The sequence below is a fragment of the Sorex fumeus genome, unplaced genomic scaffold (genome assembly GCF_029834395.1).
Source record: "Sorex fumeus unplaced genomic scaffold, SorFum_2.1 ptg000083l, whole genome shotgun sequence".
Lineage (NCBI taxonomy): Eukaryota > Metazoa > Chordata > Mammalia > Eulipotyphla > Soricidae > Sorex > Sorex fumeus.
In genome coordinates this window covers 10692629-10716092 of record NW_026606140.1, presented here as the reverse complement: position 1 = coordinate 10716092, position 23464 = coordinate 10692629, and the positions used below count along the sequence as shown (strand labels likewise).

Here is a 23464-nt window from a genome sequence, read left to right as displayed (position 1 = left end):
CTCACGGGCCTCTCCCTCTGTCCTCTCTCATGGACACGCCATTTCTGTTTGGGGTGGAGAGAGGAGGCAGAGAGAACCTTCTCAGCTGCCCTGTAAACCTGATGCCTTACTGTGCCCAGGGGACACGCCCATCGCTGGACAAGCGGCTTGAATTGAAGGTAACAAATTAGCTCCCACAAGCAAAGGGGAACTTTAACTCAAGAACAACATTATGTAACCATGAAAATACAGAGCCACAGACACGAAAGCAGGTCTTAAGCATCCCAGAAAGATGAAATTAATCGAAGAAAAAATTTTTAATGATCGATTTTTCCTTTTGGTTGAAGTGGAAACAGATCTGCTAATCCATCCTATCCTTCCAAAGTGGGCTTAATAGAGTACAAAGTCTAGTCATCAGGAAATAACTTTGATTCTTCTTGATTAACTGATTTATCACTTTCTAATCCATTCAATGTTATTAATGCCATCAACGGCAGTACTAAGAAACAGAACAGCTGACAGCTAGAGTTCAGCCAAGTGAGGTGGACACCTTCTCCGGCAAGTGGCTTATCCACTCTGCCTCGGTTCTCACATCTGTAAAATGAAAATAATATCTACCTCACGGGGTTGCCTGAGGACGAGCAGAGTTAATAAGCTAGATTTCATCAATCCCCAGATACATGTTCAAAACGCATCTGATAATTAATGAAACGACAGATTAGCTGGCGGCACTTTTGCTTCCAACGGTACCTAAAACAATAGCGTGGGCTCCAGCTCCGAATGGTGGAGAGTGAATGAAATAGAATCAATGAAGTGTTTAGAAGAGCTTTTGCCACACAGTGAGTGCCACGGACTTTCCTGCTGTTATTACTACCCGGGACTGCGGGTTTATATGTGGACATTCAATCCCACAATGCTTCCGTGCCACTTCTCAGTGTCACTCCCAGACCCACGACTGGCTCCGTACCTGGAAGTTCATGATGTTACTGAAGGTTCGGGCTGAGGTGCCCTCAGCGAACGGAGACCGTCCATAAATCATCTCATAGGTGATCACGCCCACTGCCCACCAGTCGCAGTCCAGGCCATAGGCTCCTTTTCCATCCCCGTTCAACACGGTCAGCACCTCAGGGGCCATGTAGTCCGGGGTCCCAATTGGGAGTCTGGCGTTCACCTGAAATCACAGACACCACGCACGTGGCGACCACGCCCCACTCGAGTGCCAGCTGCCACGGTTCCGACACACGCTAGCTGCCACTGACGCCATTCTCCCGGGCACTGGGCCCTTCTGGCAAGGGGCATGCTCGAGAAAATGCAAACTGTTTGCTTTTTGTTCTTTGCTTTTTTATTGAATCACTGTGAGAGAGACCCTTACAGACCCGTTCGTGATTAGATTTCAGTCAAATCATACTCCAACCCCCATCTCTCCACCACTGCACGTTTCCCTGCACCAGTGCCCCCAGGTTCCCTCCCATCATCCCCACCCCCACCCCTGCCCCCTGCCTGCCTCTATGACAGGCGCTTTTCCTCCCCCGCCCCCTCCCTCTCCCTCCTCCCCCGCCCCCTTTTTGGGCATTGTGGCAAACCATTTACTTTTAACTGCATAATTCTCGAGGCCCAAGGGGAAAGAGCTGGTGTCCTGGGCTCTCTGGCCCCTGACAGGGAAGATGTCTTTCCTGATACACATCACTGGTATGAAGAGCCCCTCCAATGCTTGGAAACCGCAAAATGATCAGAGACCAATCTGCCCATTAACGGAAACCAGCAACCCAAAATTATGAGCCTGCGGTGATAGCTCAAGGTTAAGTTATTTGAACTCAATAATCCCACTTCAACCCACCTGCTGGGCAGGACCTGATAAACAACCCCCCGCCCCCCCCCCCGCCCGCCCGCAAAGACCAAGTGTTAATGGGGACTCTCTTCCCCAGCCCCAGCTCCAGCTCCTGTGGCTTTGCCGCTTTCGGAGAGACCCAGGCCCTGCAGCCCAAGTACCTTGACCATGACAAAGCAAGGCTTGAGTGATGTGGGAAGGCCTCTCTAGAAAGCTAATCCATTCTATTTAAAGACCGATTCTTTTTGTTTGTTTGTTTGTTTCTGAAAGTTTGTCCGACTGTCCTGGTGATGAAATGTCCTTCGCATCCTAAAATGCTGCTGAGAAAGAAAGTGGGTTTTCTGCCCCTCCCACCCACCTCTTGCTCGACCAGCCCAGCAGCTGGCAGCCCCGTGAGTCCCCCGGACTGGGCTGAAGCATTACTGAGTCGTGAAATGTGACGTCTGAGGACCACCTCACCCATGTTCTTCCCCAATGAAACAGGGCCAGCTGCAGTCACCTCTGCGGCTGATCGCTGTCAACAACCCTGCATCCAAATGGGCTTCTATCCCACTGGCAGTAACAGGGTGCAGAAGGGAGCAAACAGAGTGGTAAGTGTCCCCGAGTGAGCCGACAGATCTCACAACTACAGCGGGCATTAAAGGCAAGATAGTACAGCAGGGAGGGCACTCGCCTTGCACGTGCCTGACCTGGGCTCAATCCCCGGCATTCCATATAGTCCCCGAAACACTCCCGGGAGTATTCCTAAATTCAGAGCCAGGAGTAACCCCTGAGCATCACCAGGTAGAACCCAAAAGCTAAAAAAAAAAAAAAAAAAAGCACAGCGGTAGGGCGTTTGCCTTGCACACAGCCAACATGGCCAACCCAAGTTCGATTCCTCCGCCCCTCTCGGAGAGCCCGGCAAGCTACCGAGAGTATCTCGCCCGCATGGCAGAGCCTGGCAAGCTACCCGTGACACATTCGATATGCCAAACACAGTAACAAGTCTCATGATGGAGACGTTACTGGGCCCGCTCGAGCAAATCGATGAACAACAGGAGGACCGTGATACCGTGATAACTGTTTTTAAAAGGCTGTAGCGGAGTTAAGCCAGCTAGCCCCATATGTGTCCCGGTGTGGTTCAAATCATCTCCGGTGCCCTGAGCAACACTAGAACTGACCCCGAGTACAGAGTCATGAGTAAGCCCTGAGCACTGCTGGGTATGGACCAAAACAGAAACAAACAGGAAAGGGTGGGCTGCTGCAGACATGGTACAGAGGTTAAGATGCAAGATTTGCATGTGTCCTGTCCCCAGTACCACACGGTTCCCCAAGCATCACCAGAGACTGCAAACTGCTTGGATGTCCCTCCTTCCCTCATCCCCACCCTCCCAAGAGAAAAAGGATGGGCTTGATGCCATAAACATTGATTTACTTTGCCTGGGAACAGAGAGGAGCTTAATGATCAGAGAGGATGCCAGGCAGGCTCCATGGCCAGTGATGAAGACCCACACTCCTCTACCTGGGAGCTGGATCTCTCCAATCCTCCGCTCTGAAGATCCATTGCTACAGAAACAGACTCATTCTCCCTACTCCCTCTCCTTTCATCCCTTCCCTCAAGTCCTCTACAGGTTTGTCCAAACCCTTAACCCAGAAAGGGATCCTGTTATTCCCGACACCAGTCTCCAAGTCTCTGGGTAACAGGAAGACAAGTACCTCGCTGGGAAAGCGAGATGGTCACACCACCCAGGAAGCACACACCGATGGGGAGAAAGAGGAAAAACGTCTCCAACAGAGCTTAGGAGACTTAAAATCAGTGAAAAGGAAGTCTTGGTGCTGGAAGTCCAGCCAAGATTTATCTTTCAATGTGTTAAATGAGCTCAGCACGGGATCAGGGTTTTAACACAAACTACAGGTTTGTGTTAAAAAATTTTGTCTCAACATTAACAATGAACAATAGATCCCTTTTAAGTACAAAAATAAAAGTAGAAAACTAACATCTTGCTGTGACTAGACGTTGGCACTGCCACCGTATCACTGATTAGATGATAAAATACCCTTTATGCCCAATTACCCCACAGGACAATGCAGTCATCTAATATGCATCTAATATCTCCACACTTTGGGATTTTATTCTGTCACTGTGCTAGATTGTTTGTGAACACTCTGTTCTCCCCACGGGCAGTGCACAAGGTTGGGTCACTTGTACAAGGCCCGAGAGGTGGTGGGTCCATACTTACCAGCATGGCCTTGTCAAAGGTCCGAGCTGTCAGGGCCACGTGTTCAGATGACTAGGATTAGACTGAACAAAGAGAGGACAATAACTCCCCAACTAATTCTTTCTCCAGATCAGATATGATGCCTTATCATCTTGAGCCTTCTAAATAGATTAATTTGCAGTAGAAAACTCTAAAGAAAAAATATCTTTTCTAGTTTGTGCTTCAGACACCTCCCTCTACGGAACTTGCTCATAATTAACCGAGATTTTGGGGGGTTTGGTTTGGTTTGGTTTGGGGGCCACACTCAGAGGTGACCAGGGGCTACTCCCAGAGCTCATGTGACCCTGTGGTGCCAGCTGAACTGGGGCTCCCACAGGTAAAACATGCGCTCCAGCCCTCAGAGCCAACCCCGGCCAGTAAGAAAGGCTTTCAATGGCAATCAACGGCCAGTCTCCATTAGCCACTGACCTCTGGACACATCAACCCATTCCACATGTGATTTCACTTGCCCTGATGAGGACCTTGCAAGATGCTTTTCACTCTCTTCTGGTAGCAATTCACAGCCAAGTAACCGAAAGGATGTTTTGTTTTGCTTAATTTGTCTTTGGGGACCATAGCCAATGGTACACAGGGAATACCCCAAGCTCAGTGCCCAGGCGTCTCTCCCGGCAGTGCTCAGGGACCTTGGGTGCCAAGAATTTCCCAATTCTTTTTGTTTTCATTCTGTGGTCGCTGTCGTGCAGAACTGGAGATCGCGCCCAAGGTCTCGAGCATGCAAGGCCCGTGCTTTCCAGCTGAGCCACTCTGGAGGGAGGTAATAAAATGAACTAGATACTGGCCAGAGAGACAGCTCTGTGGGCTGAGCACAGGCTCAGCGTCTGGGGTTCAAGCCCAACACTGCTAAGTGACTCAATCCATAGGACAACATCGGACAGGGCATCCATATCACTATGCCTTAATCCTTATCCACTGCCAGGAAAGTTATAATCCCAGTCCATGGAAAGAGTCAGAACATGGGCTGGGACACAAAAGAATTTACCTATTTTAAGGGATAAAGAGATAAGACAAAAAGCAAAAAAGCAAAAAGGATTAACTTAGAAAAGTCCTAACCCTAACCCTCGCTAACCCTAACCCTAACCCTAACCCTAACCTTAACCCTAACCCTAACCCTAACAATGCTGGGGTGTGTTCCCAAAAGCAATAGCTAAAAAAGGGGAACTGTAGTGACTCAATCCGTAGGACAACATCGGACAGGGCATCCATGTCACTATGCCTTAATCCTTATCCACTGCCAGGAAAGTTATAATCCCAGTCCATGGAAAGAGTCAGAACATGGGCTGGAACACAAAAGAATTTACCTATTTTAAGGGATAAAGAGATAAGACAAAAAGCAAAAAAGCAAAAAGGATTAACTTAGAAAAGTCCTTAAGAAGCAGGAACAGATGTGATTACCACTGTCTTCCTCTCCCCTCAGCCATTCCCATGACTTCAACCCCCAACTACAGGACTTCAATACGCAACGGCATGACTTTGACATTCAACTACAACCCAACACTCAATGTACAACTACAACCCAACGCTCAACGTACTGCTACAATCCAACTCTCAGTGTACAACTACAACCCAACACTCAATGTACAGCTACAACCCAACTCTTGGTGTACAGCCACAACCTAACTCGCATTGTACAGCTACAACTTAACTCTCAATGTACAGCTACAACCCAACTCTCAGTGTACAACTACAATCTAACTCTCAATGTACAATTACAACCCAACGCTTAATGTGCAACTAGAACCCAACGCTCAATGCGCAACTAGAACCCAAATCTCAATGTATACCTACAACCCAATGCTCAATGTACAAGTACAACCTAACACTCAATGTACTGCTACAACCCAACTCTCAGTGTACAACTACATGACTTCAACATCCAATTGCATGACTCTGACATACAACAACCTCTCAGCACACAGCTACAAGACTTCAACATACAACTATAACTGAACTCTCTCAGGCTCAGTCCCTGGTGCAGGCCAGCACACTGCAGAAGAGAACAACTCCTCTTGTTCCTCTCGTGGAAAAGAAAGAAAAACACTTTTCCCTCTGACATTCATCCCCCAAAAAGGCTCCCGCGGCTCCCCTGCTGCTAGTCACAGGGCTGGCAGGAGCTCTTAAATCCACGATTTCCAGAACACTGGCTCATGAGTGAACAAAAGACAGCTTGGGATTGTGCCCTGTGTGTCCAATGAGATTTTAATCAGGTGTGTGTGGGGGAGGAGTGCTGAGTCACACAGCTTCAGTGGCACATCTCTGCTCCTAAGACCCAACCCCTCAGCTTGGAGATGGTCCAACTGATAAAACGAAAATACTCCGAAGAAACATTCAAATTTACAACTTAAAACAGGACAATGGGGACAGAGTAATAGTTCAGTGGGTGGAAAGTTTGCCTTGCATGTGACTGAGCCCAGGTTAATTCCTGGCACCCCAGAGAGTCCCCCAATAACCTCACCAGGAGAAATGTATCAAAAATACATAAATATGTATTTTGGATGGGCTAAGGAAAAGTTACTTCAGTAAATGGGTGCATCTCACATTCCATATTCTGCTCAAAAAGAACATTTAGAGCCTACTTTTGACCTCCCAAACATTCCACCTAAAGAAATCCCATTCAGCCTATTCACAGGGATCCAAGCAACAATTTCCAATCCTCTCTCCATACACGGACTGATCCAACTGCAGGTCCCTGGCCTTCTAACACCGCAAGGGCCTCCCCATCAAACACGGCTGAGGATCCCTGTGTGTCTGCTCGTGCCTGGGAAGGCACTTCTCCCTCCAGCCGGGGGGTGGGGGGGGGTGGCATCCTGAGTGCGTCCATCAGGCCAAGCCGCAGGTCCTTGACCAGAATAGCCAGGGGCTGAGTACTGAGCTGCATGGAGCCTAAGTGCCTGTGGGCGGCTCCCCACCTAGAGGGAAGGGCTGAGAAGGGCCCAACTCTGAAAGGACAGGAGCGATGTCTCTCTGCCAAGGGCCCTGGAGAGGGACTCGACACCCAGGCACGGGAGCATGTCTCACGCAGGCGTCTGAACGGGTCTGCTGATGGCAAACACACACAACACGGTCGGCTCTGAGGACGTTGTGCCCTGCTCCTTTTCAACTGACTGCGGGGAATCTCACCCAGGGCCACGACGGTGTGCCTGCCCCAGCTCCCGAGGGACCTCGAGCAATGTCCGGGAACATTTCTTGGAGCCCACAGGTACGTGCCCACAGCGAGGAGCAGCCCTCGCCCAGGTGCCCACCATGAGGGGCTGTATGAACAGACTCTGCACCTCGGCTTCAGCTTATTTCTAGACTATTTCAGGATTTTTATTTAGGTCTTTCACAGTGGACAGATTTTTGAACCCCAGATGACAAAATGTGGCATGTTGTTGTTTTTTTACCCCCTCACCCCCGCCAGGCCTTTTATTCCATTAAATGCAACCCCCCAGTGTTCAAGCCTGCCACGAAACCATCGATTGTTGTTACAGCCTAAAATGCTCTAAACCGGGCCAGAGTTATGGGGTCAGGGGGAAGGAGCTGGCCATGGACGGGCTTGATCCCCGGCACCCCAGATGGTTCCCTGAGACCCACCAGGAGTGACCTGAGCACAGCAGAGCCAGGAGCCAGCCCTGAGCTCAGCTGGGTGTGGTCCAAGAAACAAACCCAGAACAAAACAAAAATGCTAATTCCCTTTCTTTCTTTCTTTATTTATTTATTTTGCTTTTTAGGTCACATCGGGCAATGCACAGGGGTTACTCCTGGCTCTGCATTCAGGAATTACTCCTGGCGGTGCTCGGGGGACCACATGGGACACTGGGAATCAAACCCAGGACCGCCATATGCAAGGCAAATGCCCAACCCGCTGTGCTATCTCTTCAGCCCACTAATTCTCTTTCTTAATGTAATGGTCAAATTGTATACACAGTAAGAACAAAATCCTGGGTCAGGGTGCTTCAAATGGCAGAGCACAAGCCAAGCACGTCCAAGGCCCTAGACGGTAGCCCTGGCACCACGACACCCACACCAGCACAGCCAGCCCCAAAATAAACAGGTAACTGAGGGACAGGGAGAAACATGGAGGAATGGGGCTGAGAAAGCCGGCAGGGTTTGTTCGAGGGTCTGAGGGGCTGGCCAAAGGTCTCAAGTGCATCTCAGGTCTACAGGGAGACTGGAGCCGGGAGCGCCAAGAGTCTGTGGAGCTTGGCCTCTGGGCCTTTCCCGACCAGCCTGCCTGCACCCACCTTCCCTGCAACCACCTAGAGGCCTTGGACAATATCCTACTTTATCCTTCATTCAAAGGACCAGACTCTCGGGGCTGGGCAATGGGGGACGCCTTCTCTGACCTATTTGCTCATTTTACACCAGAATCAGCACTGCTAGAATAGAAGCCTGGATTCCTAAGGATTGTCTAGGTTTAGTTGTCAAATCTGTCTTAAGACAGGTCAGTTGGCACGAATGAGTTGAGAACATTCTTTTCAATGTGGGAGGCCCAAGTTCAAGCCCTGGCACCGGACAGTTCCCTGAGCACTGCCAGGAGTGACCCCCGACCCCTGAGCACAGAGCTGCAGAGCTGGGAGTAACCCTTACATATACCAGGTGCGGCCCCCAAAACAAAAGTGTATGTGCATGAGCGTGCATGTGTGTGTGTGTGTGCGAGTGTACATGTGTATTTGTGCGCGTGTGTGTATGCGTGTGTGTGCGAGTACGCATGTGTTTTCTTAGGCCTGCCTGTCATTTTTTGCACCACTGATTCTGAAATTTAGGTTTAGGATACATTGTCAAAACAAACACTGTCCTCCTGTTGTTCATGGATTTGCTCCAGCGGGTCCAGTAACATCTCCATTGTGAGACTTTTTGTTACTGTGTTTAGTATATTGAGTACTCTCGGTGGCTTGCCAGGTTCTCCGAGAGGGGCAGAGGAATCGAACCTGGCTCGTTCAGGGTAGCTGCGCACAAGGCAAACACCCTACCGCTGTGCTATCACTCCAGCCCTTTTTTTTTTTTGCTTTTTGGGTCACACCCGGCGATGCTCAGAGGTTACTCCTGGCTCTGCACTTAGGAATCACTCCTGGCGGTGCTCAGGGGACCATATGGGATACTGGGAATCGAACCCGGGTTGGCTGTATGCAAGGCAAATGCCCTACCCACTATGCTATCGCTCCAGCCTGAGGATAAGTCCATTTTATTAGATTTTTCAAAAACATTTTTTACCTTGTCGTATTTCTTTCTAATGTACTCGCACTCTTGATCTACACAGCTAACCTCTCGCCTTCCTAATTAGAGCATGGAAAACGGTTTGATTTTTATCAAAGGTCCAGGACTTAGAATTGACATTTTGAACGTCTGGTTCATAACACTGAGGATTTTTAGTTCAAATGGTCCAGTGATTAATTTCAGTTTGGAACATGGGATTTGAGATCATGTACCATTTCATCAAAATTCTTTAAAGTAAGAAAGTTGATGTCATAGAAGACAGTCTGAACAGACAAAGAAAATAAAAGAAAAACATGAAAGAGGAACCCCGCCCTCTTTCTTTAGCCAACCTGTATGAACACTGCAAAATCGGTTGTATCACGTATTAAGAGACGATGACCGGAAGAGTGAGAAGGTCAAGCAAAGCTGTGAGGGTTAGGGAAAGGGACCCAGAGAGCTGGAGGAGCAAGTCTGCACACGGGGCCCAGCTAACTCCCTGACACCGCCAAGTGTGTGCCCTCACCCAACAAAACAAGGCAGAGCTGTGTAACCTGGCTGGGTATCCCCCCAACCCCCATCCCCGGGGGTCATTTTATGCATGGGCAGTTGAAAACGCCCCCATCACACCCAATTTTGCCCGGCATTTCCCAAATTTATGATGCGCCGCCAGACACGTTCCGGTGCAACCTCTGTCGAGCCACCCTTTTTCCACTTTCTTACCATTTTATCTGAATTCATTTTAGCAGCAGAGCCGAAATCCACCAGCTTGATGTGTCCTGTCCGGTCAATGAGGATGTTCTCGGGTTTGACGTCCCTGTAAGAAATCAGAGCCACCAATGAGGGTCTCTGTGCCAAGGAGCAGGCAGTTGCTGGCCGAAGCAGGCAGCGAGGCCAGGAGCACAGTGTCTGTGCTCAACACAGAGCTTCCCACGGATGGCAATAAAGAAACACCCAGCATATATTTTTAAAAATAAATTTACCTCTTAAAAAAAAAGACAAGGGAGTGAGAGAACGAAAGGAAACAAACACCTGCCATTAATCAGGTTATTTCTCAGGGCCCAAGCAATAGTCCAGTGGGTTGGGTGGTAGCCTCGCACCTAGCAGACCTGGGTTTGACTCCTGGCACCTGAGCATACAGTCCCCTGAGCACCACCAGGAGTGATCCCTGAGTGCAGAGGCAGGAGTGAGCCCTGAGCATCGACAGGTGTGACTGAAAAGCCAGAAGTAAATAAATAAATGATGAACAAACAGGCTATTTCTCCTAGAGACACATTTTGCATTGAGTAAACTTAAGGCCAAAATAAATTAAGGGATTGGCCAAAGTCAAGGAGCTTTTTTTGGAAAAGCAGAAGTTCAGATTTTAAGATTCCTCGCCAAAAAAATCATTACATTCTCACAACTGTCTTTTTTTTTTTGTCTGTTTGTTTGGGGGCCACACCCAGCAGTGCTCTGGGCTTACTCCCGGTGGGGCTTCTCTGGGGTGGTGGGGACCGGGCCCAGGGAAGTGCCCTATCTGCTGTCCCATCTCCTGGGCCCCACCACAACCCATATGGATGGGCAGAAAGACCCCCAAAGGGAGGCTGTAAAGAAAGGCTTTCTAGGGTTTTGTTTTGGGTTTTTTTTTTTTTTTTTGGCTTATTGGGTCACACCCGGCGATGCTCAGGGGTTCCTCCTGGCTCTGCACTCAGGAATTACTCCTGGCAGTGCTGGGGCACCAGATGGGATGCTGGGAGTGGAACCAGGGTCGGCCACGTGCAAGGCGAATGCCTACCCGCTGTGCTATCGCTCCAGTCCCCAACTTTCTAAGTCATTCTGAGAGACTCTTTGGAGCACCTTCCTGCACGATGGGCAGGAACAGTCAGGGAAAGACGACTTCGTGCTTGCTTGCGCCCATGTAGCTGCCCAGCTCTTCTGCAAATCATTTTTTCTGCCAGAGAACCCATGCAAGAGTTCACGGTCTGATTAGTTCCATTCACTGCCAGATCATACTGGCAAGCCCGAGATGGCCCGAGTCTCTATCTCCACCCCTGAGTGCGTGGGCTGAAAGGACTGTCATTTTGGAAAAACTCTTTGCAGTCAGCGCTCAAAGAAACGCTGAAGGGGCCGTTACTTCATACTGACGTCATTAACCCGTTCTCTCTACAGCAAGGACGCACGGGTAAGACAGGTCAAGCTCTTGCTTACCGATGAACATATCCCATCTGATGAACACTGTGAACAGCCAAAATCAGTTCAGCCAGGTAAAACTGAATCATACTTTCATCTAATTGCTCCTCGTATCTATTCAGCAGTGACAGCAAGTCCCCACCAGGCTGATATTCCATGACCTGCAGAGAAAGTCAAAGTTATTCATTCTTCACAGATACACACCCCAATGAGTGAAGGTCTCAATTAGATCTTCCAATGCTGTGTGACGTGTTATAATTACACCATCTCCACAACACAACTGAAGATGTGAGAGACAGACCGTAAATCACGTAGGATGAGTTCCCTGCCCTAAGGAAATTACAGCCGTTACTCCCGAGAACCAATATAATGAAAGACTAGCCCCAGCACCAGCACAATGTTTGCAAGGCAAGCTGGAAAAGTCGAATTAAGTCCACCCACCCGCCCACCCACCGAAGCCGACACCCTAGACGTTCTGAGATCAGCACACAGCAGAGACAGAAATTCCTGGAGGGCAACAAGCCCTCGGCATCCTTTTCTGCATTTTACTCCCGACCCAGCAGAGCACACGCAGGCGCTCAACGTGACACAGCCTTTTCCTGAACAGGCTGGCCGGCCTTCTGCCTCCATTAAGGATTCAAATCGGAACAGAGACTCTTGGACCTTGGCACTCTGCTTCTGACATTCATTTCACAGGAACTTGTAAACTTGTCTGTAGATAAAGAGCGTCACGTCTCACTGCTGTGGGAACCAACAGAAATCCCTCGAGGACCCAGCGGCGAGAGCCGGGCGAAAGCACAGGCCGCATCACAGGTGGGAGAGCTCCCGCCTTCTCGGTGAGCCCCCGAGGCCAAACCCTGGCACTGCCCCGCGCGCCCGGTGCCACTACAGTGGCAATGTCGTGTCACTGGTGTGACCCAGTCATGACACTAACAGGAGAGAGACGGTGGGGGCCATACTCAGAGGGTCCACCAGGGGCCACTCCCCAAGACACTCAACCTACCAGGCCAATAGTTCAGTGCTAGGGTCCGAGGGTGTGGTGCTGCTGCTACCGGGAGAGTCAGGCGGCGCCCGAGATCAAACCCAGGTCAGACCTATGAAGTCCTGTACCTGATTTCCTCTTGCTGGCCCAAGGAAATTCTATTTATTTACTTATTTATTTGCTTTTTGGGTCCTACCTGGCGATGCACAAGGGTTCCTCCTGGCTTATACACTCAGGAATTACCCCTGGCGGTGCTCAGGGGGCCCTACGGGATGCTGGGAATCGAACCCCGGTCGGCCACGTGCAAGGCAAACGCCCTACCTGCTGTACTCCTCCAGCCCCGGGAATTTTTTTTTTAAAGGGGTTGCCAAGGAGATAGCTCGAAGATCTTGTGCCCGTGTGCTCTGCCTGCAGGAGGCTCAGACCCAATCCCTGGCATTTCACAGTACCCCAGTACCACCAGGGATGAACCTGAAGCAACATACCAGGCATAGCCTCTGGGTAACCCAAGCATGGTCCAAAAACCGCTGTGCATTTTTCCTAAATACTGCTCCAGAGAGCTAGCAGGGCAGACAGGGTGCCTGGCTGGCATGTGGTGGATCCTGGTAGGTTTCCAGCCCCCGGCCCCACCGGGAGCAACACCTGAGCACAGAAGCAGGAGTCAGCCCTGAGCACCGCCGGGTATGACCCCCAAACTAGCTGAATAAAACTAGTAATAAGATAAGATACATGTGGCATGCCAATGTGATGGAATGAGACACAGATGCTCAGGCTCGGGGGTCAATTCCCCACTCCGCCTGGCCCGAGCACTGTCCAGGCCCTGCTGGCCACAGCACCAGAGGGCAGAGCAGCGCTGCCCTCGCTCTGAGCCATCCAGCCCCACGTGCCATAGATTCCCAGGTGGCGCCCAGGGGGGTCTGAGCATTGCAGGGGGCTCCCCCTCCCTATCCCGCTGAAAAAGACAGCGAGGGCAGATTCCATCTCTGTGCAGCCAGGGAAGGCCGCCTGTGAGCACAGCCAAGTGCTGTCCTACAGAAGATAACGAACGATTCCTTTTTTATGAGGAAAAAAAGTGAGCTATTACATTTGTTGATCCAGGCATAGGAAATAGAATCCTGGCAGAAGAGAAAGCACCGCCTCAGGTGAAATGTTTGATTAACAACAAAACATCCCAGGCTGAGAAATGGAAATCCTGCTGCTGCTGGTTGTGGGATTCCTGAGTCGACTCGCTCGGTGTCTCGGGCTTCTCCAAGAGGTTCGCCTGGGTGGCTTCCAGCTCGAGCCCCGTGATCTCGCTGGTTTCTGCTCCCCCCTCGGTTACCTGCGGGAAGGATGCACGACCAAGCCCCCGTGGGCCCCCAGGACCCCAGGCCGCGCCTTTCCTCCCCTCCCTTTCCTCCAGGGTCCTGCCACTTGGACCATCTCTGCATGGTCTCCCGCCCAGCACTGAGTTCCCATCAGCTGGACCACATGGCAGCGTTTCTGTGGCCGTCATTTTGGCTGGCAGGTGAGGGCACGTGGCACCATGACCCGAGCTCAGGGTCTCGCTCCGTGTGCTGCCACTGGAGCCAAGCGCTCCACTACAAATGTCCCGGAAGTCGTCTCGTTCTAGAAAGAGGCAGAATCTGAGCAAATACCTTTCCTATCAAAAAACAAGAAAACCTAGCACAGATGGAAATAGACAGAAGTGGGGCAGACCACCGCAGGGGCCACCCAGAGCGCTGGTGACGGGGCCATGGCTAACGTGCTCTGCGGGGGCTTTGGCGGAGCGACCTGAATGGAAGCGGGTCCTCAAGCACTGCCGTAGCCTTCGCCTGGAGTGGGGACTGCGTCATGCTCGCTGTCATGCTAAGGAATCGATGCTATTTGAGGGCCCAACACGCTCATTCCAGAAGCCAGGCCGGGCTGTGAATTCTCTCCATCCTCCTCCCAGCTCCTTGCTCTGCCTCTAGTCCAGATTTAGAAGACAGCGCTAGCCCAGTCAGACACAGCATGTCTGCGCCTCTCCCCCGGGGCCCCTGAATGGTGCAGCAAAGACTCTGCAGGGCCGAGTCAAGCCCACGGCAGAGGCAGCAGCCCCAACGCCCCTGGGAGCGCCGAGTTGCGGGCTGCCCGCCCCCACCCCATGGTCCCCGGCACACAACAGCGACATAGCCAGACGCTGGACACTGAAGCACAAGGCTCCATTTGCACTGCGGTTGCTGGGAGGAAAAAGGGTTGAGGAGCTCACAAGAAGGGCCTCACCCTGACGGGGTGGCAGCTAAAACGCAGACTTTGCGTCCCCCAGTTCACAGCAGACAGAAGGAACCCGTCCTCAGCCTCAAGGAGCCCACGGGAACCACCTGGCAACCCAGGTCCACCCACTCGTCCCAACCTGCTTCTCCCGGGGCCCTGGCGAGCGGGGGAGTGCCAATTTCCACATCTGCTTCAAATACATATAGCCATTTAAAAAGGTCTTATACACCCCAAAGAAATAATAATTAAAAAAAATCACAGATAATAACAGAAGTACTCATGTATTTAGAACTGAAATGTCTTAAAATAAGAACAATGCATATTTATGACGACATGTCGCAGCTATAAATTTTCTAATCTGGCTCTATTAAAAATGTGAAAAAAAAAGAGAACAGCTTGTAAGTCTCAGGATGCACAAGTCCAACCCGCGGTTGTTCTCTGGCACCTTTTAAAATTTCACAAACTGGAGGTCGGGGAGATGGTTACAGGGCTGAGAGACTTGGGTGCAACTCCAATACTGGGCAGTACCGCACAACCTGGAATAACCCAACCCCAAGCAAGGACCTGGGAGTAATCCCCCAGCACCGCTGGGGTGGAGCCCAAAAAACCAAAATGAAAAAAATCAAAACACAGAAAACTCACAAACTGACCATGAATGAGAACAGCAACTTGTGATGATCCCATTTGGAACAAGAGGCCAGTAGAATCGTTCAGAAAAGAGAAACCATCTTTTTAGAAAAGCAAAAAAAGAAGGATGGGGGGGGGGAAGACACATAATTCTTGGCATCATTCAGAAGATCCGGTTTCTGAGCTGAAAATTCCGGCTCAAGTTAAGTTTGTCTTTTCTGTGTGCTGAACCTTCCTTCCGTTTCTTCAGATCCAGGGTTGATTGGAAAGACAGGCGATAAAGATTACATGGCCGCGGAGTGACATGCTGCCGACACAAAGCCAAAACAGAAGTCAAGCGACACGCTTCCAAACAGACTGGATCCTTATCAAAGGAACTGATCGGCGCTGACCCACAGGCAGGATCCATGGGACAGACTGGACACTCCTGCTGTTCATTAGTGAGGACCTCCACTGGGAAAGTCCAGCCATCCCAAGACCGTAACCCTGCCCCCAAATCAGATCAGGGTATCGTGAGCCATTCCGGCAGCAATGGAGCCGCTGGGGACGACGGCTGGTGTGGAGCCAGCTCGAGCCTGATCAATCCTTCTGGCAGTTGAGATTAAAGATACAACTGAGACCCAGAAATTGGGTGCTTTCAGCACACACATCTGGACTTTTAGAAATGGTGCCGGAGCAGCCGAAGGGGAGCTCAAAGGGCCGGGGTGCACGCACACGAGAGTCCAGAGTGGGGTCCGGCATCTCACAGTCCCCGAAGCACAGCAGGCGTGATTCCCCCCACCACCAAAAAAATAATAATAACAAACATTTCCAGCAAGAAAGAATCTGTCTGCTTCCAACCAAATCATGCAGGGAGCAGGTTAAAAGCACTCACATTCTTTTTAGAAAGAGTTCAAAATCTGGGGCAGGAGAGTCCAGCAGGTAGGGTGTTTGCCTTGCTTGCGGTCAAGCAGGGTTGGTCCCCGGAATTCCATATGGTTCCCCGAGAACCGCCAGGACTAATTTCTGAGTGCAGAGCCAGGAGGAAGCCTTGAGCACAGGCGGGTGTGCTCCCTGCCTCCCCAAAACAGAGGTAAAACATGAACAACACTGAAAACACCTTAGGGCATTACTGGCACTCCTGGGGCCAGAAAGAGAGCCCAATGGGTGGAGCACACAGAAGGCCAAGGTTTGATTTCTGGCACCATGTGGTGTCCCCCAAGCACCAGCTGGGGCAAGACCCAGAGCACCTCTGGGTGTGGCCCCAAGACCAGTTTTTTGTTTTGTTTTTTTTTTTAAATAAAAAAGCAGACAGGGGCTGGAGCAGGTAGGGCGTTTGCCTTGCTCGATTCCCAGCATCCCATATGGTCCCCCCAGCACTGCCAGGAGTAATTCCTGAGTGCATGAACTAGAAGTAACCCCTGTGCAGTGCCAGGTATGACCCAAAAAGAAAAAAGAAAAAAAGCAGAACCAAAAAAGTGGGTTCCAGGGACCCGCTGCAGACTCGGGCTCCTGACTGGGGTCCGGGTGGCTGGGCTCAGGCACCCCTGGTATGAGGCAGATACGCCACCGAGATCAGCTGCTGCTGAGGGCCAAGGGTCCCTGCAAGAGGCAGGGCTGTGACGGGGAGCAGCCAAGAAAACACCAGGCCGTGCTGACATCTGTGTCACTCCCTGCATCTCCAGGGCTGCAAACAACCGCCCCTCAGCCCTGGAGCGACGGTCCTCCTGCCTGGCAAGTACAGACGGCGCCCATGCAGATGGGAGCAGCAGGCCATCCTGGGAGCGGGAAAAGCACCAAGGTACCGCCAAGGAGACAGGAGGGGGAGGAACACCCGGCCGTAGACCACAACGCTTAGGAATGCAGAGAGCAGGGAGCCCAGAAGCTCCAGTGGATTTGGCTCTTTAAGGCAGAGGCTCTCGGTGCAGACAGACCCTTCTGGCGGCGGCAGCTACAGCAGCTGATTAAAGGGCAAGTCTCACACACGCCACTTTGCAAGGCGCCGGGCATTTGTGCAGGCGTCTGTATCTCACACCCCTAAAGGTATGTGTGCGTGCATGCGTGCGTGTGTGTGTGTGAGAGAGAGAGAGAGAGACAGAGAGACAGAGACAGAGACAGACAGAGACAGACAGAGCAAGCACATACATGTACATACATGCATACAAAAAGGGGGGGCTGGACTGATAGTACGGCTTGCTTTACATGCAACTGACCTGGGTTCAATTTCCAACACCATACAGGGTGCCCTGAGCCCCACCAGGGATGGTCCCTGAATGCAGAGCCAGGAGTGAGCCTTGAGCACCGTCAGGTGAGGATCCCCCCAAAGTAAATGTGTGTCCACAAATAGACGCCCACATTTGCAAGCCTCTGGACGTCGAATAGTTAATTAGTAACTTCCAGGGTGTGCTCAGGGGCTGCTGTGCTGACCACTTCCTAGAAGCCCCTCAATGGGGCTGGAGAGAGAGGACAGTGGGTGGAGCACCTGCCTTGCATGCTGCTGACCCGGGTTCGATCCCTAGAATCCCATGCAGTCCTCTGAGCACTGTAGCACTGTAGTACTGTCCTCCCGTTGTTCATCGATTTTGCTCGAGCGGGCCCAGTCACGTCTCCATCGTGAGACTTGTTGTTACTGTGTTTGGCATATCGAATACGCCACGGGGAGCTTGCCAGGCTTTGCCGTGCGGGCGAGATCCTCTTGGTGGCTTGCCGGGCTCTCCGAGAGGGGCGGACGAATCGAAACTGGCTCGGACAGGCCGGCCGCGCACAAGACAAATGCCCTACCACTGTGCTATTGCACTGTCAGGAGTAATTCCTGATCAGAGCCAGGAGTTACCTCTGCGCGCTGCCGTGTGTGACCCAAACGCTCATCTCCAGTCGAATGGCGGAGGGTGCCCTGCAAACACAGAGCTGAGACTGGCTTATCCCCGGCGCTGCCCTGCGCCCCTGATCTGCACGAGGCGGGAGGGGGCGGCCTCAAGGCAGAGAGACGGGGCAGGAAGACTGCACGCTTCTTCTCGAGGACAAGGCGGCCGAGAGGGAGAAAGAGAAGGGCTCTTGACGGCAGAAGAGACGCAGCCCAGCCTGATTCATCCATCTACTCGAGAAATCCTCACCGAGCACTGAATCATCCAGAGTCTTGGCAAGAAACAGACAGCACTCGATCTAGGCGACGTGAGGACAGAAGTTAATGAAGGGACTTCTGACCAGGGACAAGGTCAAAGGGAAGGAAGCAGGGGCAGGTGGAGCTCCCTGGGGCTAGCAACAGGGGGAGGGGGAAGCGAGGCCCCAGGCTGAGAGCCGGGAACGGACCCTAGAGGCGCACTCACCCACCCCAGGAACAGAGCGGCCCTCGCCCGGAAGTGGTCTAGAAACACAGGGGACGATACTGGGTCTCGAAGTGGGGTCCCGGGGATCAGCAGCAGCAACGGCAGCATGCCATGCGGAGTCGCAGGTCCCACCCCACCCCAACCTCCTGCACCGGACGTGCTGGGCAACGGAAGCAAGGGGCGGCTCCTCCAAGGCCAGAAGCCTCCCCCGGCCTCCAAAGACCAGGGCACGAAACAGCAGCTCAAAGGCGCCAAGAACCCCTGCGCCCAGGCCTGCCCACCAGGAGGGGGGTGAACAGAGGGCTGGACAGTCCGCCTGGCCAGTCAGAACACAGGGGCACCAGCTCCCCGCCGCGGGCAGACAGCTTCCAGCCCCGGCTTCGGAAGCTGCCACATGCAAACACTCTGGTGAGTTTTGAGACAAGCCGGAAAACTGGATAATCTTACCCAAGAGATCAAAACAGCACATGTCTCGTTGTCAAAACTCTCGTAAGCTGCCACTTTTCACTAACATCAACAACCAAGTTTTCCTCGTTAACTCTCTCTAGACTGCTGGCAACAGCAGGGGCTGGCGTTTGGGAACTCTGGGGGTAAGCGTTCACAACCAGGCCCCCTCCTAACTGCGCCAGACGTGGGAAGGACACGCGTCTTATGAAATCTTAATGCTGGAAACAAGGACAGAAGCAGAAAAGACGAATACCCACGTTGTGTTAAAATTTGTTTTGGGGGTTGGAGCGATATTACAGCCTGGAGGGCGTTTGCCTTGCATGTGGCCAACCCGAGTTTGATCCCCGGCATCCCATAGGGTCCCCCAAGCACTTCCAGGAGTAATTCCTGAGTGAAGAGCTAGGAGGAACCCCTGAGCATTGCCAGGTATGTCCCAAAAAGCCAAAAAACAATTTTTTTAATGTAGGAGTACTGCTATTTATTCAACTGATTGAATTGGACATGAACTCCACAAAAGCCAAAAATTTTTTAAAAATTAAAAATTCAATTTATTTTGGAAGCGGCAGTGTGGCGTGATGAGTTGGGGGTGGGCTGGGAACCTGGCCAGGACCTACAAGAGCAGCGGCTGACCCACCCCACGGCAGACTTCAATTTGTCCCCACCTCCGTTCTTCCCTGATGAATTTTAGTTGGATACAGGTCACACGGGGCTGGAGCAATAGCACAGTGGGTAGGCCGTTTGCCTCGCATGTGGCCAACACGGCCGACCCAAGTTCGATTCGTCTGCCCCTCTCGGAGAGCCCAGCAAGCTCCCGAGAGTATCTCACCCGCACAGCAAAGCCTGGCAAGTTCCCTGTGACGTATTCGATATGCCAAAGACAGTAACAAATCTAACAATGTTACTGGGCCCGCTCGAGCAAATTGATGAACAACGAGAGGACAGTGACAGTGACAGGTCACACGGCTGGGTGACACACAAGTGTGTGTTCACGTAAATAAGTTCTGCTCAGCCAAATGCAAGAGAAAATGAGCCTCTTCCATGACATTCTAGAAAAGGAACTTGCTCTGCTCTTCTGCACTCTTCTCCTCCCAGTCGGGTGGAACAAAGACGCGAGATGGGGCCAGAGAGATAGCAGAGTGGGTAGGGTGTTGGCCTTGCACGTGATCCAGGCTCTATCCCCAGCACCGCAAGAGAGTCCCCCAAGACCCGCCAAGAGTAATCCCTGAGCTCAGAGCCAGGAGTAAGGCCTCAGCACCGCTGGGTGCAGCCTCCAAACAAAAATAACAACAAAATAGAATGGACTGACCGCAAGCACCTCAAGGGAGACCACCTAGGAAGTGGTGGGAAGCCACAAGATGGAGGGAACCGGGGTCCCTCCCCTGTCACCTAGAGCAGACCTGCCCACTTCTGTACTTGGGGTCTCTTGGTCCCAGTGGCTTGGACCCATGTTTCTCAACCTTTTTCCAACCCTAACTCCCTGCTGGCCTGGCTTCCATTTCACGGTGCCCCCTTGGAGTATCCTGGAAAAATACCAAGCAAATGGGAGGCATGGCACAAGTCTAGGGTACCAACTGACAGGGGAACCACAGGAAAGAAACAAGGGGCTGGGGAAAGAGGATAGCAGGGAGGGTGCCTGCCTTGCTCCTGGCTGACCAGGGTTCAATCCCCAGCATCCCATTTGGTTCCCCTAGCCCGCCAGGAGTAACCCCTGAGCATTGCTGGTTGTGACCCAAACACACACACACACACACACACACACACACACACAAAGAAAGAAAGAAAAGAAACAAGTGGGAAAGGAAGGGAACTATGGTCAGAAAAGGTTGAGGAGATTCTATTTAATATAGAACTGGAACTATTTGCGTAGCAGTTAGGGAAGAAAAAGATATCAAGGGCAAGATAGGAAAGGAAGAAATCAAGCTCTCACTACTTGCAGACGACATGATACTATACTCAGAGAACCCTAAAGCCTCTACCAGAAAGCTCCTAGAAACAATGGGCTTGTACAGTAGAGTGGCAGGTTACAAAATCAATACCCAAAAGTTCATGGTTTTCCTATTTGCAAATAATGAAAGAGAAGAAAGGGATATTAAAAGAACAATCCTGTTAACAAGTGTGCCTCAGAAAATCAAGTACCTCAGAATCAGCTTAGCTGAGGAGGTGAAGGATCTGTACAAAGAAAACTACAAAATGCTGCTTCAAGAAATAAAAGAGAATATGAGGAAGTATCTCCTGCTCATTGACTAGGAGAATTAACATTGTCAAGTGGCAATACTCCCCAAAGCATTATATTCAATGCAGTCCCTACAAGGATACCCGTGACATTTCTCAAAGATATTAACCAAACACTCTCAAAATTCAGATGGAACAATAAACTGCCATGAATAGCTAAAGCAACCCTTGGGTAAAAGAAGACAGTTGGCATCACCTTCCCAGACATCAAACTGTACTACAAAGTGGTAGTAATTAAAGCAGTATGGTATTGGAATAAAGACAGAACTGCAGACCAATGAAATAAGAGTTGAATATCCTGACACAGACCCTCAAATATATGATCATGTAATTTTTGATCAGGGAGCAAGAAATGAGCAAGGAAAGCCTCCTCGACAAGTGGTGCTGGTAAAACTGGATAGTTACATGTAAAAAGTGAACTCAGACCTCTGTCTAATGTCATGTACAAAAGTCAGATCAAAATGGATTAAAGACCTCAACATTAGACCTGAATCCATGGGGGAAGAAAATGTAGACGAAACCCTCCATGACAATGAAGCTCAGGCATCTTCAAAGATGAAACACCACTGACCAAGCAGATGGAAGCAAAGATAAACAAATGGGACTACATTAAACTAAGAAGCTTCTGCACCTCAAAAGACACAGGGAGTAAGATATAAAAAATTATTCACCCAATACCCATCTGACAAGGGGTTCATTTCCAAGATATATCAGGCACTGGTCGAACTTTACAAAAAAAAAAAAAAAACAAACTCCAACCCCATCAAAAGATGGGAAGAAGAAATGAACAGAAACTTCCTCAAAGAAGAAATTCAAATGGCCAAAAGGCACATAAAAAAAATGCTCTACATCACTAATCATCAGGAAGACACAAATCCAAACAACGAGATATCATCTCACACCACAGAGACTGGCACACATCCAAATGAACAAGAACAACCAGTGCTGGCATGGATGCGGGGAGAATAGGACTCTCTTTCATTGCTGATGAGAATGCCAACTGGTCCAGCCTTTTTAGAAAACAATATGGACATTCCTCAAAACACTAGACATTGAGCTTCCATATGACCGTCCACATACCACTTAAGCTTCCATATACCACTCCTGAGAATATTCCTCAGGGCCCACAAACACACAGCAGAAACCCCATCTGCACTCCTATGTCACTGCAGCACTGTTCACCATAGCCAGAATCTGGAAACAACCGTGAGTGTCCAAGAACAGACGACTGGTTAAAGAAACTATGGCATATCTGCACAACAGAATACCACGCAGTTATTAGGAAAAAACAAAGTCATGAAATCTGTTTATAAATGGACGGACACGGAGAGTATCATGCTGACTGAAATGAGTCCAAAGGAGAGGGACAGAGACTCACAAATGCATCTTGCTGCAGGGCTGATTTCAACGGGGCACCTCAGACGGGAGCAGGTGGCCTCACTCTCTGCCGCACCACATGAACCCCGGCAGCCTCAAACCTCCAGAAACCAATCACTGTCACCCTCACGGATGATCTTCAACAGGCTCATCCTTGGCCCTCTGTGCAAGAGACTAAATCTGCTGAAAAACCCAGATAAGCGGGACAGTGACTGAAAATGCCAGGCCTCGGGGGGGTCGGGACTGGGCCGTCCCTTCCCATCTCCCTGCCCTTCCAGGGGCCCTGGCTGTCATGCCCACGAACTGCCTCCAGGTACCATTTAAGTGCATTAACGGCCAGGATCCAGAGATTCACGGATGAATCTTGGAACCCAGCAGCTCTATGCAGAGATGGATCCGGACCCCAATTATTTAAATTTTTACAATCTCAGCATTCTGCGGCCATGCAATAGCTCACACTATTTTTTTCTTTTTTGCTTTTTTGTTGAATCACTGTGAGATAGACCCTTACCGATATCTTATACCATCCATAACAAGCAACACAAAAATAATTATCTAGCATCTGCCTGTGTGGTAGGCTTGAGTGGTGGTGGGATTGGTGTTGAAATATTGAATGGAATCAATTATTGTGAACAAATCTATAGAAATAAATTTTCTAAAAAAAGGAGAGGGACAGATACAGAATGACTACATTCATTTGTGGGATTAAAAAAATATACAGGGGCTGAAGCAATAGTCCAGCACGTAGGGCTGCCTTGCACGTGGCCAACCCAGGTTCGATCCCTGGCATCCCATATGGTGACCCCGAACACCACAAGGAGCAATTCTTAAGTGCAGAGCCAGGAATAATCCCTGA

At 50.7% G+C, this 23464-nt stretch overlaps 1 protein-coding gene across 1 annotated transcript in view; it reads right to left on the bottom strand.

Moving 5' to 3' along the window:
- The window catches only part of CIT (citron rho-interacting serine/threonine kinase), a 163550-nt gene that overhangs the window by 113538 nt on the left and 26548 nt on the right, over window positions 1–23464 (bottom strand). The window contains exons 7-9 of the mRNA XM_056131037.1: window positions 11422–11564; window positions 9958–10051; window positions 947–1150 (exon numbers count right to left, since the gene is read on the bottom strand). Of these exons, the coding sequence (XP_055987012.1) occupies window positions 947–1150; window positions 9958–10051; window positions 11422–11564 (441 nt within the window). The remainder of the gene's footprint in view (window positions 1–946; window positions 1151–9957; window positions 10052–11421; window positions 11565–23464) is intronic.